Source organism: Elgaria multicarinata, chromosome 5 (assembly GCF_023053635.1).
Source record: "Elgaria multicarinata webbii isolate HBS135686 ecotype San Diego chromosome 5, rElgMul1.1.pri, whole genome shotgun sequence".
Taxonomy (NCBI): domain Eukaryota; kingdom Metazoa; phylum Chordata; class Lepidosauria; order Squamata; family Anguidae; genus Elgaria; species Elgaria multicarinata.
In genome coordinates, this window is record NC_086175.1 from 75,500,587 (window position 1) to 75,516,135 (window position 15,549).

General features: G+C 41.1%; 1 protein-coding gene across 1 annotated transcript; it reads right to left on the reverse strand.

Annotated features, from left to right (window-relative positions):
• On the reverse strand, positions 1–7,569 carry SOD1 (superoxide dismutase 1). The gene is made up of 5 exons (XM_063126716.1): positions 7,408–7,569; positions 4,327–4,420; positions 3,746–3,815; positions 1,357–1,474; positions 1–332 (listed from the first exon to the last, which is right to left on the reverse strand). The coding sequence occupies exons 1-5, from the start codon at positions 7,492–7,494 to the stop codon at positions 222–224; spliced, it is 480 nt and encodes a 159-aa protein (XP_062982786.1). The 5' UTR covers positions 7,495–7,569; the 3' UTR covers positions 1–221.
• Positions 7,570–15,549: the final 7,980 nt, after the last annotated feature.

Genomic DNA, 15,549 nt, shown 5'->3' on the forward strand with positions numbered 1-15,549 from the left:
TTGGTTCTTGGTGTCTGCAGAATGCAACAATTCTTTTAATATTTCACAGCCTCTTTAATTACAGGAATACAAAATAAGACTTGTCAGCTTAAATTCCATCTAACAGAGCCATAAGATTAGATGGTTGCTCTTTACACAACAAAGCCAGATCATTGATAACTGCACAGGTACATTTACATTCCACAGGTTGCTTTTGGTACACTATGCCAATTTTGAAGTATCTACGCCTTAGCTAGTCCAATCACACCACAAGCTAGACGTGCACCAGCATTTCCAGTCTTCAAGCTCTCTTCATTTCCACCTTTCCCCAGATCATCTACTTTGTCATGAACCTAAAAGGGGCAGATCAGCAGAATTAGGTTAAGGCTGTTAACATTTGAAATTCCTCTTATTTAGCCACTGATCTCAACTGCCTTGGTTCTTCAGGATACAACTCAACTTTGTTACTGAAGTTTTAAACAATACCTACTCCCCCCAAAAAACCTATCTTGGTACTAGCTGAGCGTTTATTCCCTGCAGCAGTTTAATAACACATTCTAGCAAGCGGTTGGCAAGACATTATGGCAGTGACTACAAAGTGGTCTATAACCCTAGCTGCAAGGCAAGTAGTAAATTTCAACCCCATGATGCAAATGGGCCAAGACAGTAATACTACAGACCACAGAGAGATTCTACTAACCTTCAGTCAATATAGGAATTATCAGTAAAGAACTATTTCTGTTCAGTATGGTGGCTACTGTGTGTATTCTTCTGTTCAGTGCTTCTTAATCAAGCAGACTGCACTTGAGAAATCCAGATCTGGATAGTTTCCCCTACTCTAGCTAACAGCTCTTTCAGCCTCCCCAAAAGCCTGCACTGAATAGTGTTCAGAAATAATCTTTTAGGCTATAGCCTTTGTCAGCAGAAAGATCCCCATTTTATGTTGAAATTAATCTATAAAGATTTAAGTATAACATTGCAACTCGAATTAGAACAATATTTGCTTTTGAATATCGTGTTAAGAGCTCCTACATACTGGATATTTCTGAACCTCAAAGTGTATAGCAAGACATTGAACATGGACGATATTAAGATGAAATCTGGGCTTCAAAATGCTTTAGTTCCTTCTGCTCCAACCAATGCCCAGTCCACATGTAAGCAGGTATGTCTAAGAAGAATCACAAGCAGCAATCCTACACCAACAACTTTAGAACTGAGTACTCAGTGATTTAGTATTTGATAGCCAACAGCTTCACAGTATTTGATAACAAAGCCAACAGTTTAACAGATAAAATAGTCTCCTTACAAAGATAATTGAAATGATGCATTTTCCCAAAACTTAAACTCTTAAAGAAGCTGGCTTAAAGAAATACTCACCACCATAGTACGTCCAATAACTGAATGTCGTCCTGACAGAGAAATAATATGGTCCCGTATTGACACTTCTGCCACACCTGAATTATTTGCAGTCACATTTCCAAGATCACCAACATGCCTGCAATAGTTATTTGTTTTACTAGTAGAATTTGCCTTTTAATGAATGCTAAATACAAATTGCTGTGGTGCTACTGCACATACCTCTGCTTAAATATGTAAAGAAGCTGATATTAAGCTACTGTAGTCAAATGTTAAAAAGAATATAGTAGCCAGCTCAAATTGGATTGGTGTGTTAGCCCCAAAGCTTTTTATTAGCTCCATGTTTAGTTTAGCATTTGTCCACCCTAAACTACAAAGTACCGTTGACGAGTTATGTATATCCAGTTACGCAACATCGAGTTATGTATAGAACCCACTTAACTCCAAGTTGACAAGAATAAGCCATCACTTGGGGGAGAAATTAAGTGCTCTTTTATAGTATTCAAATTATTAATAGTTTTAAGTTTTCCCACTTAACCACTGCCCTGCTGAGTCATTATCATGGTCAAAATACTGCGATTCTAAACTAATGCAGTTCTAATAGCATCAGCTGTTAATAGTAACAAAGGGAGAGGGATTTACAATTGTAAAAAGTTCCAGGATGTTCTGAAAAGTTCTGCTGGAGTCCTATTTGTAATTTAGAGCTGCCATTAGAAAATTGATACTTTCATTGTTATTCAAATGTACACAAGTATTGATGCCTCTAATTGTATGGCTGTATTTTGCTTGTTCTAGTAGTGCCTGTATTAACATTTTTATTTTATGCAATGCTGAATAAACTATATGCAGGACAAATCTTTCTCGTCTTCAAACTAGTGTTCACACAGCTGCTCTTCTAACACCCAACTTAAGTAATTTTCAACAGGTAGAGATCAGGATTCTTTACCTTAATGTTTCCCACACTAGCCTCGCCTGAAAGGTTAAGAGTGTTGTTAATCCTTTACTTTGAGAACACATCAGAGCTTTGGCTATTGGGCAGTATAGAAATGCAATAAATAAATAAATCAGTAACACTTTTAAATAAGGAATTGAAGGAGCAGTACTTGGCCACATCCATTTACAGCTTTTTTAATAACTATAGAAGGCTGAAAATTGGCTGTTACCTACATGTCCCATAGCCACACCATCAACATTGGCTATGCTGCTGCAAAGTCACTGAAGACTCACCAGTCTGAACGATTGACCAACAATGAAGTTTTCATAATGACACTGAGTTTGGCTATAAAAAGCCTTGTAGGTACAGAAAAAGGCCAAGATAGAAGATGGGAAACCAAGTGAGATGGGAGCTAAAAGTTATGGAAGCAGGAGAACAGGCATCCCAGGAGGGGAAAAGTAAAGAATAGAAGGAAGAAGCTATTAAGTAGGATTGATAAATAGATAGTGGATGAGGTCTCACCGTCTACAGACAGGAAGAAGTGTGGATCAGCAGCAGGAAAGTTAATCCACTAGACAACTAGTGGATTGTGTATACAGATCTTGTTGAAAAGATATGATCCAAAAACATAGCCGTAAGAAATATATGTGGGGAATGAGCATTAGGGCACAACCGTATCTAGTAGGTAGCCTCCAAACTTAGAAGGTGCCAAGTATCCCTGGATTTCTTCGCCCCTTCCTTGGGAACACCTCCCCATCTCTGTTCTATTTTCCAAGAATGGAGCAGTAGTCAATGCAGTTCTCTCTGTGATAGCTACAAGGGGGTGAGAAACACGGTTTCTTGGGTGACATAAGAGGAGTTTGTTGTCCTGGCTCCAATCTAGGAGCCAGGAAACTAAACTATCCTATATTCCACAGGTGTTGTCTGGGGGGCATAGGATTGCACTCTTGTACGGGACACTTATCATATTGCCACCTTCTAGTCCAGCAGCACATGGTAGATAATTCTGATAATGGAATTTGGTCTATTTGGAAGAATGGATGCCCATAAATAGAAATATATTGAGAAAGTTAAGACCTACTTACAATCTCACATCTGTATCTGGCTCAGGAAGAGTATCATGGTTTTTCACATTGATGGAGACAATATAATGCATTGTTACACCATGGAAGAACTAGTACTAATATGCCTCTAGTGACATTAAAAATCTGTCCAGTGCAAGATTAATCTAAATAGAGTATATGTTAGCATAAGCATTGCAGAAGGAAGCATTAGTATGGATAAGTATAGAGAAAACTAATTTCTCATTTAGCCCAGTGGGGCTGGCCGAGTGCACACAGCCGCTATTAGATACTACCTGGTATTAGTAGATTCCATGTTACATGATGGCATTAGAGAAGGGTATTGGAGTGGGAAAAATGAAAGTCACTGCAGTAGAAGTTAATCATGTATGGTAGGAAATTGTTCTAATCTCACCTCTCTTTATCCTCTGGTCCACCATGGTTTTTGTGCTCAGGATTGAAGTGAGGGCCTGCACTGGTACATCCTGTAAAAAGTTACCCAACGTCAGTCTTTCCCCATATCACAGTATGCAGGTCAGTCAATGATAGTCTTACAGGAGGCTTTCAATTTATACCATTAAAAAAAAACCCTAAATATTGGGGGAGGGGAGAGAAGAGAATGTCACAAATATCCCTCGCCTGTATTTTATATCTAAGTCAGGGTAGAGCACATCACCACTGTGTGTGAAATAAACCATTCCTACTTAAGTTTATTTATTGTTCATTAATCTATCCTTTGCAATCTTACTCTTTATTTAATAGAACCACATTCAGGAAACAAGGCAATTTCCATAAGTCAATAAACATTGCAAGATCATACTAAAATATTCAAACACATCATACAGTAAAAAACACAAATCAATAAATCAGATAAAAATTACAGCAGCAAATAAACATTAACATAGAAGCAGAAGATAAAATACTACTAGTCATTTACTGTTGACTTTTATCAGAATATATTCTCCTTAAAGTATCAACAGAAAGCAAACATGTTACCATTTGTATTGTCTCCAAATTCGTGGACATGGAACCCATGTTTCCCTGGAGCCAACCCTTCAATACATCCTGAAAGAACTACTTCCCCATTAACCTGAAACAGAAAAAATACACATAACAAGATTCAGACAAATAATTTGTCAGAAAGCCTTTTGATCTCCAATACAAACACAGCTACAATTACTCCCCATATGGAATGTAATTTGATCAGTTGAATGACATTTAGCCAAGATGACACTTACAGGACCAGAACACAAGCCAGAGAAGCGACATTTCATGCAATATCTGCTTAAGTGCAGCCTTATGTAGCATTTTGACCTATTTCTCAACATGAATCTGGGAAATCTTATGATCTTCATCATGGTGTCTACAACCCCACAATTGAGTTGCAGTGGTCTACCACATAGCAGGTGTAGTTGTTTAGAAGCCTCTTATCCATGCACTAGCTTAAATGACTGCTGGCACTGGAAATGCACACAACAGAGTAAGATGCTGGCAGGAATATCCTGCATACATTTATGCCAATACTCAGGGCATAAGTTTAAGACATTAAAGCCACCGCATATAGTGTCATGTGTTAAGCACTTTTTAGTCAACTTCACAGGATGCCTAACATTTAAAGCTGCTTGAAACACAATGTCCAAGGCTGCTAGTGGTTCATGTCTACACGTGAGGTAGTATGCATATGTCAGCATCCTCCCTAACATACAGTACAAACCTAAGACCATAGAAGCAGAAAGCCTTCATTTCATGCTCCTACAAGATTTTCCATGAAGCTCTTAGCAGCATATTTTCCCTCAAGTTAGGCCTCCCAAATAAATGCATTCAAAAGTGAAGTATTTTCCTAATAAAATGGTTCAACTGACTTCTCATTAAAGCCTTTTTGTACACGAAACTGAGAATTTGTATTTACTCTTTTATACCAAAATTGTCCCCCAAAGCAAGCTGCAGTTATAAAAAGGAAACATGCCAGTCTTCTGGTCCGTGTCAACTGATGTCAGCCCAAGTTGCAGGATTTTCCCTCTGGAAGTAGATAGCAGAGGGAGCTGCAGACAGACTTCAGGGCTGACTGATGAAACCAACCCATAGAAACAAGTCCTTTGTTGGTCTGTAGTCTTACTGCATAGCTGTTTGTTCCAATAGCTGTTCTATAGACTAGGCAGTCAGCGATATGCCCCATTTTAACAAGGGCCTCCCACTTGCAACTCTGTAAGCTACCCTAGCCTGTGCTACACAAATGTTTATTATTGACATCAGAATCTATGCCAGCCTATTAAAGGTGATTTAATATGAATAACATTTGATATTTTGACTAGATCAGCCTTCCCCAACCTGGTGCCCCAGAGGTGTTTGGACTTCAGTCACATAGCCAGCATAGCTGGTTGGCAGATTATGGGAATTTTAGTCCTGGAGGGCACCACGTTAGGGAAGGCTGATTTTGAATAGTATGTCAACTGTTATTCATATTAAATAACCTTGGGCAAAACATTTCTCAAATTTTGCTACGAATTATGTATAAGTCTGTACACACACCCTGACAGTTTAGATAAGTCTGTGCCTCCACCCTAAGTGCTTAGATAAGTACTTATTCACCACTAGTGACAGCAGTTATTCACTCACTTCCAGAATAGGTGGTTTGTAATGGCAGCATGCTGCAGCATTAAATCAGAAGCACTAAGGGATGCAACCCTATGCATCTCTTCGGCAGCTACTACTAATACATTAAACGTTTGGGTCCAATTCCATAAAAGTACTGAAATTATAACAATTAGACCAATTCTGTTCTAATAAGAAGTTCGCAAACACTCTTGCTCTTATTCCAATGCTTAGAGCATCTGTAACCAAAATGGCGTTGCTACAGAGATTACAATCAGGGCATTTACAACCTTGCTGAAGCAATCTATCAAACAAGAACAAAGCAACTATGCATGTTTTCTTTACAGATAAAGATGATGGAATGCCATACTCTCCTAAATATATTCAACACATGACTATAAAACTGACAAGTAAGCCCCATTGAGTCCAGTGAAACTCAATGCTATAAAACCTGTTTGCCCAGAGGATTAGAGTTGTAAAGCTGTCCCTCTCCCTTTTCTCCCTCAATAGCAATTGGGTTAAGGTACTCTCTCCAGCAACTATGACTCAGCAATTATCCCTTCTTTCAGGCAGGAAAGAGAGAAGTAGGTTAGCTACACATTCCTTTCTGTTTTGCTATGGCATGGAGAAAAAGAAGAAACAAGTGTACGGAGCATCGGGAGACAGGGTTTTGATGGGGACACTCTCTCTTCTTAAGGGCCACCATAGGGAAAAGGGAAATCATAGTCCAAAACAGTCGAGATGCTAATTTAGCTAGTACAGATGTCCTGTCGAGGGGAACCAAATTATGCTGCACACAAAAAGAGAACAGAAGATTTACTCTTTGCACCTGATATGCCATCTGGGCCTGATTTTGGTCTACAATTAGAAGGAACCACTTCCTTCTTCGCCAGAAACAGGCCCCATCATCCACAAAAAACACACAACTCAGCCCTTATCTTTTTTTCTTTTTTCTTTAGATGCTAAAGTTCGAGGGGAGATTACCTAATAATGCTCGAAAGGTCGGGCGAGTACAACGCATACTGAAGGCCTTCAGCTACGGCAGTTTGCCTTCCCCAACCTGCCGTCCTTCAGATGCTTTGGAACTGCAATTCCCATCAACCCAGGCCAGGGTAGCACCGGGAGGGCAGCATGTTGCGGTAGGCTGAGCTACACGCTATGGCAATTAACCCACATTATTTAGTCCCGCCTAAAGCTACAACGCAACGCACATTTACCCGAACATGCATAGGACAGCGCAGAAAGAGACCCATTAAGAAATACTGCCTGAGGCACGATCTCGCCTCCCCCTCCCCCCCCCCCGCCGCCCCACATGCCCGCCGGCTTCCTTTCCCCAGGATCCGCCAGGGCGCATTCAGAAGGCTCTCTCGAGCTGCCCCCGAACACAGCGGAGAGCGCCGATCCGCCCCTCAGCCCCTGGTGCCTGAAGCAGGGAAACCGCTCTCCCCTCCCGGAAAGGCGCAGCGCCCTCAGGCCGGGCCTTGCCTCCTGCTCGAAGTGAATGACGCCCTTAACATTGCCCGTGGAGGCCGGATCGGCGACCAGGACGCAAACAGCTTTCTGCACCGCCATCTTTCTCTCCTCAGCAAAGGTCCTCAAACGCAGGTCTCGGCTTCCAAGCGCTTGCGCAAGCACCCTCCGCGCCTCAAGCTGTACTTATACCCTGCGGTGGCCGTCCGCCTCCCAATCACAAAGCGTAGTCGCGCCTCTCTGCCCGCCTTCGCGAAGCAAGGCGGCCAATCCGTGGGTCGAGATTCCCAGCCTTTTCCCAACCAGAAGGGAAAGGAAGCCTTTATAGCCTCTGCCCCTCTTCGGAGCCAATAACCGCTCGGGGGCGTTTTCTCCTCAGACCTCGCCCGCGGCTGGGCCAGGCGTGAGAAGCCGCTCCCGAGACGTGGTTCGGTTTTTTTGTTTTGTTTGCTTTTCTTTTAATCGCCAGCGGGAGTGGCACCCATAGTTTTAGACATCTTGGGAGTAATTCCACTGAAGCAAATGGGACTCCTCTGGGGCAGCCTAGGAGAATGTGCGGGTCCGCGCGAAGAAAGGGTGAACAAAAGAAAAAAGTCTCCATTGGCGTCAATGATTTCAGAAGAAAACGAAGAGGGAGGGGCTGAACCGGAGCGCTCCACGATCTAGTTTGGCATTCTGTGGCGGATGTGCACTTAATTATGTCCAAAGTGGGTTATGGGTCATGCTCCGTCAAATACTTGTTGGCTTTTGTGCGCGGGGAGGGATGTGTTTCCCAAAGAGCAGCTGATCTCTAAACGAGCTTCCAAGGTGCTGAACCTAGTTTGGGGATAGGATTCAGTACCTTGGATAAGCCCTTTGGAGTTCTGACTGAAACCCAGAGCAGGATTCACCACTGCATGGCATCGGAGCGACTCACCTCTAGTGCAACTGGCTAGACTTTACTGAAAGTTGTTGTTTATAAAGCATTTTCCAGCAATAACAACTACATCAATCCCTCCCAATCCCCCAAAATAATTATAACATTATAACATATGTCAAATACAGCCACATACATACATTACCAGTACCCCTGCAAATAATACAATTAAAATATTGTATCTATTTTTGTGAACCGCCCAGAGAGCTTCGGCTATTGGGCAGTATAGAAATGTAATAAATAAATATTGTTAATTGTCTTTACTAAAAGTGACCCTCACCCTTCATCTTGAAACTGTGTCTGGCTCATCAGTACTATACTTAATATTACTTATTTCCAGATGGAACTCACTTCCACAAGATGTAGTGATGGCCACCATTTTGCATGGCTTTTAAAGGAAGCTGGACAAATTCATGGAGGATAAGGCTACTTGTCTTGATGGCTATATGCTACTCCAGTATCAGCATTAGTATGACTATGTACATCAGTTGCTGGGGAACATGGGCAGGAGGGTGCTGTCAGTCTCATATCCTGCTTGTGGATTTCCCATGGGCAGCTGTTCAGCAATGGTGTGATCAGAATGCTGGACTAGATGTACTCTTGGTCAGACAAAGCATGACTCTTCTTATGAGAGCTTCGGCTATTGGGCGGTATAAATATGTAATAAATAAATAAATAAATGTTTTTTCTTATAGTGCTGAATGAAAAATTTACAATTCTTTTTTCATTTCATGCCTTCAAATGATACAACTTCCAGAGGGTAGCCATGTTAAGTCTGTTGCAGCAAAACCAATTCAGTCTATGTGTTGATTCACCTATGACAGGTATATGCATGTATTTCACTGTACATGTATGTCAGGGGTGTTGAACCTCGTTCAGCCTGAGGGACGGATTCCATTCTGAAGAAGCTCTTGGGGGCCGCATTCCAGAGGTCAGTGGGGCTGAAGGCAAACGGGGTGGGGTCAAAAACACCAGCATAGTTTAGCTTAAAGCTCTTACTGACATAACAAAGCTTAGGAGAGACGGTTCAACCTTTCAATGTGGAAAAACCTGCCCAAAGCTGGGAAATCACAAAATGATTGGTCAAGGAAAAAGAAGTGGGACCAGGGTTGCGTTGGCTGGGATTGCCCCCTCAGGCCTGAAATTCTGCACCCCTGAGACATGTGCTAGGATGCCTTGATTGATTAAAACAAAACCAGAGGCCTACCTAGTCCAGCATTCTGTTTCTCACAGTGCCCAAACGGATGCTTCTGGAAAGCAAGATATGAGGAAAATAGCGTTTTCCCACTGTTGTTCTCCAGCCACTGGTATTCAGAAGCATACTGCCTCTAAAATGGGAGGTAATATACAGCCAGCTTGATCTGAAGCCGTGACAGCCTTATCCTCCATGAATTTTTCTAAATGTCATCAAGCCATCCATGCTGGTGGCTATCATTAAAATTTGTGGTAGCAAATTTAATAGCTAGGAATGACAGGAGTTGCAGTTTGAAATATCTGGACAGCACCAGTTGGAGAAGGCTGAGCTGCAGAGTTGTCAGCTTAGGGCTACAACCTGATGCACATTTACCTGAAAATAAATCCCACTGAAATTAGTGGGATTTACTTCTGAGTGAACATGCATAGATCAGGGATCATTTGGGTTTTTCATTTTATCCATGTAACATTTGCATATACTTTCCATACAGGACTCACGTAACTTTGAAGCACTCCTGACAGATAGTGATTTGATCAAAGTGTCTCAGAAAAGACTGAACTCGGAGTCCTTCAGATCCAAACAATGATATTCACTATAGCAACGTTGATTTATGATAAGAAGATAATGATTCTATGTCACAGGCAGCTACTTACCCGTCCACTTTATGGTTTCTTAATGCATTTGCATGGGAGGCGTTTAATTTTTACTGCAGTCAATAATCACTGGAGGTTGAGAATGTTGCATCAGAAACACATATAAGCATGTACTGTCCATGCCTTAGGCACTAGTTTTATTAGTAATGTACTCATTGTTTCACCTGGATGAGGGTGAATGTATCAACTTGGGATAGTTCAAGACAGACAGCTTTTAGCACTATCGACCATAAGACATTTTGCAGCTATTCCATATTTTCCTAAATGGGTCATTTGTGGAAAGAAAAAAGATGGAAGCAGCAGTGGGGAAACAAACAAAGGAGGTACAGTACATATGATTTTTGGATTAAGTATTTTAAAAACTTATGTTCACTGACGGCATTTGGAATTTCAGCATTGGACTGAAACTACAAAATAGGATTGGATTAGAAAAGGAGCAAAAGGAGATGAGACCTTAAATCTTAACATTGCTTACTCCCAATTATAAAACAATTAACTATAGATAAGGAAAGTTATATTATGCTTTTCTTGCTAGCTCTTTCACATTTTAACAACGATATTAGCTCTTTATTTTTTAAAAAATGCACACAAGGATGCAAAAATCAGTGGGGGTGGGCATAGCGGCAAGAAAGGACTCAAACATGCATTTTTTAAAACAAAGGAAGGGGGAAATGGGCAGGGCAGTCAACAAGTGCTTTATATTCGACCAGAGAGGGGGGTGATGGTGTAAAGCAACGGACTTTAATCTTTGAAGGGCTGTTAAAAGCTAACCAGATTATTTATTATGAAACAAACAAATGAAAATAAATAGCTTAGCCTCAGCCGATAATTTTTGGTTCCCTGTCCATTTACCTACATCCCCCCAGGCAAATTAAGCTATAAAAGAGATAAGGAAGAATATACATTGTCCTATTAATACAGATTGCTCTTCAACAGATAACACACCTTTCTGGGGGGAAACCAATGTTTTGTCCATTTATGGAAGGCCTCAATGCTGTGTTCAACTTACTCTTCTTTCAAGAAAGTCAACTTGATGGGCTTAGAATTCAGAGATGTATGCTATAGGTTATGGAAGCTGGATGAAAGCGACCTTGAAGGAACATTCACCCAGAAGCTGTTGGATAGCTAGTAATTCCATGAATACAAACCAGATATCCAGACTGCCTGGTTATGAAACAACATATCTGGTAGTTGTACCAGTCACATGGGAATCCCAAAAGAAAAGCTGAACTGACCCTGACAGAGACATAATCCAGTCCTTATCTGTAGCTCAACATGCATTCATGGCAATAGTCACAGATTGAAAGCTATGAAAAATTATGAAAGAACACATGACTTGGCGAGTTAATATTGTGACTAAAAAAATATTGTATTACTGGCTTGCCTCGTGCTCTTAGGAAGTAATGTTCAATGGATTTCTTTTTCTATTTGAACTTCTGAAAATGTCATGAGGTGAACGCAAGTGAAGAAACCAATGTAGAAAATGTCTGGCTTGACTGTGACGAAACGGCTTCAAGTATCTTTGCGTGATATGTATGACATAGCATGCCCAGCCTCACTGATTGTCTTCCAGCAACAAGAGAAGCTGCTGCTTTCTCATTATCTCCCCTGACATGACTCTTGGGCATTTTCTTCCTCTGTTAAAATAATTGAGGCAGATTTCCAGCCTTAATTGGCTTGGCTACTTCGCCACAGGGTCTTTTCTCACTCTGCCTTGTAGCACACTTCAGGCAGGTTGTGAACTACAATCAAGCATTTGAAGAAGTACAAAAAGAAAGAAAAAAGAGATTGCTCTTCTCTGTGCTTTTCTTCTTTGCAGCTTAGTAAGTTCTTGAAAGGCACACCCACACCCGTTTGTGGGTTCAAGGGCTTTCAGCACCTCTAATATAGCTCCCAAGAAGGCCACCTCAGCAGCCAGGAATCTGACAGACATACAAAGGCTTTAATAACAAACCTGACTTGACCACAAACACTACATCTGACTAGATGGGAAACAAAACAAGAAACAAAACAATTTAGATGAGAACAGGAAGCAGGCTGCTAAAACTTCTAAAAGGCTGCGTTAAAGACATATACCTGTCATGGCTCCATCTTTATCACAGCAGTTCTTCCTAATGCCACAGTATGATAAAATATGAGCAAGAAGACAGTTCTGGGACTCTTTTCCTTTCCCTACTTCACAGACTTCTTTTTGTAGCTTGGTAAGATGTGGAGATAGTTTACATCCGACATATCTAAGAGACAAAAGCCTGATAGATGACTTGTAGGCTATGTCATGGATTCCCGTTCCCAATGACACCCAATCAATGAGACTTCTTTTATTGGAAGAAACCCAACAGTGAAAAGCTTAATGTTTACACACTTAAAAATACTTAAAGCTGATAGATGGTCAGAAAGCTTTAGGCTTCAAGATAATGTACAGTCAAAATGCTACTTACTACAAAAACAACCTGGTTTCCCAGTTGCCACCTCAACATTTCCAAAAATGGGTTCCAGACTAGACCAAGGGAGGGGAAAGATTCCTGATACAATCCTCCAGGCAATCACAATAGGACATTCTTGAAAGGCTTAACAAACCATCCCAAGGGAGCTAGTCCAAATGCGGCCATACATTGGTAACTCAGGGAACACAGTCAAACCCTAAACATGATCATGGGGTGGGTAAAAATCTCAGGCACAAGAACTCCTGTGCTGCTGCTTTAGCACATGGAACTCCCTGGCACCTGAGTCTGCAGAGAAAAAGTCCAACAATAAAAATCAACCCCAGTCTACCCTTAAACTCAGAGGTTGATGAACAAACACACACAATCCACAACAAATGAGAGTTCAAGTCTATGAAAAGCCTCACAGTACTTTTCATGGCACAGTCTTTAGAAATCCAAAGTCCAAATAGGAGAGAGTCCATGTGCACAGTGCTTTCAAAGTCCCAGACTGTGATGGATCCAAACAGGGAGGGATTTCAGGCCATGAGTTGAAAGATGATCCTAGCAAAGGCTCCTTGCCTTTGCTCCAGCTTATAAAAGGAGGCATGGGCCTGTTCAAAACCACTTGACAGACAGGAGTTCTGGCCCGAAATTCATGCCTGTGTCCAAACAGGGTGGCACTGCTCAGCCCACCAAGTCAATGTCACAATCTGAGTGACTACTTAAACAAGCCCCCACCTTTCTAAACACTCTATCAGTTTCCCAGAGAAGTCTTACATCTCCAAGGTCAAGGGAGGGGGGAAACGAAACCACTCCCTTCTTTACTTACCCTGACAGAGAGAAGCCTGCTCAGATTCCAACACTCCAAACCAGTTCTAATTAAATCTACTTACCACCTGCAAGGCCTCTCAGCCTTGCTGAACCCTATATCTGACAGGCTAAGAGGTCAGAGGAGAAAAATACAGTGAAAAGTATAGCATATCACAGAATCATAGAATAGTAGAGTTGGAAGGGGCCTAAAAGGCCATCAAGTCCAAACCCCACCCCACCCCAGAGTGAATGCATTTGGTAGAATCAAAATAATTCAAGCTTACTATAAGAATATATCTAATATTTTATAGTTCCTACTATGAGAGATATAGGCACACATATTTGTTTAATTTATAGTTTATTTCAGTCATAGACTAGCACATTTAAAATATAAAGTACTGGAATACAGTGTACAAAAAATCAAAACAAATTAGTAACAAAACAATATCATAAAAACATACAACCCCCTGTATAGAGAACCTTGGTAGAGCGTTAAAGTAATATTTTAACATCACTCTCCGGTAAGTGATAATATATTGTTTTGAGGCTATTTTGTTTTTGTTCTATGTACACTGTAGTTTCAGTACTTCATATTTTACATGGGCTAATCTATGACCAAAAACAAACTATACATTAAACCTCCCCACCCTAAATAAAAATATTGAATCATTTTCTAATATTCATGACAGTGAATTGGAGCTCAGATGGTAAATGCTTGGGGGTTTCCCCCCTATCATCTGAAAAGAACTATAAAATTTGCTGAAATTAAGCTTGGGTTCTGATAAGTACTTTGGTCTAGATCAGCCTTTTCTAACCTGGTGCCCTACAGATGTTTCAGACTACAGTTCCCAGCATCCTTGATTATTGTTCATGCTGTCTGCAGTTGATGGGAGTTGAAACCCCAAATATCTGGAGAGTACCAGCTTGGAGAAATGTGCTCTAAATTGAATTACTACTGTAATGAAAGTACTGGTGTCGATTCCTTGGGAATAGGCCATTACTAGTTTCTATTTCTTTCAGCAGCAATCTTCGTGAAACCCTTGTAACGAGAGCCTCCCTGATCTCAAACAATTTTTCTCAAGGGTTTTAAATAAAGCAACTATACTTCAGGATTAAAGAAACTGGATGGAACAATAAAAATCAGAATTAAGGATTAATGTGACATGCAGTTAAAAGACCAGCAAGAAAGGGAAAGCAAGGCCAGAATGTTCTACACATACCCTTAGGAATGAGTGGGTACAGTTCAGTTCCAGTTTCAGTTGTGTTAAAGAAACCTCACAAGAAGAGACTGTTGGGCATAATTAAGCACCCACAGAGGGAGAAGTACAAAGCTACATATCAGATTAGAACAGTACAAAAAGACAATCAATAGTAACCAACTCTACCCCCGCACAAGCACTAATGACACTGTGCTAGCGTAAACCAAGGCTTGTGCAACTTAACTACCACTTGCTAGAGCAATAGGAAAAAGCAGCCAATTGCTGCAAAATGGCTTCTTTTCTTCATTAACCCAAGCAAACGCCATTTTACATTGCGCAAGCATTAGTTTCTGCTAGCACAGCATCATTGGCACCAGCGATGGGGCACATTTGGACACTATCCAGATTCTTGAAAAGAGAAGTGCTCCAATGCAGTGATAAATAGGGCTTAAATCAGGCGTAATTTTGAAGGGGTGGATTTAAGAAAACATATTTGTTCAGCTCTCATGCAGTGGCCAGATAGCCACCATAAAAAAAGTACTGACAATATGCATAAGCGGTACTCATTTCCTAGGGTGGCTGTTTCCTCCTTTGCAGAGACGACAGTCCTTTCTTTGAAGGGCGGACAGAGGACAGTCTTCTAGGTGAGAGCATTTGGTCTAAGTCCAGTTTAATGATCAAAAACCATAAGAAGGGAGAGAAGCAGGGGCCTTGAAATGACCCATCAACAGGAAGCACCTGGACAGCAGCCTGAGCTGGCACACAAGTCACAGATGTTGGGGACTTCAATTTATATTTAAATTTAGTAATTATTTCTAAATGTGTATCTGTCCATATGCACATTTTATGCAAGTCTGTGTCCTCTTCTGTCTTCTTTTTTGGCGATATGTAAGTGGCCACCCCCCTGCTTCTCTGCTTCACAATCAAAACAGTTAGCAGTGCAGCAAGAAATGGACCTTGA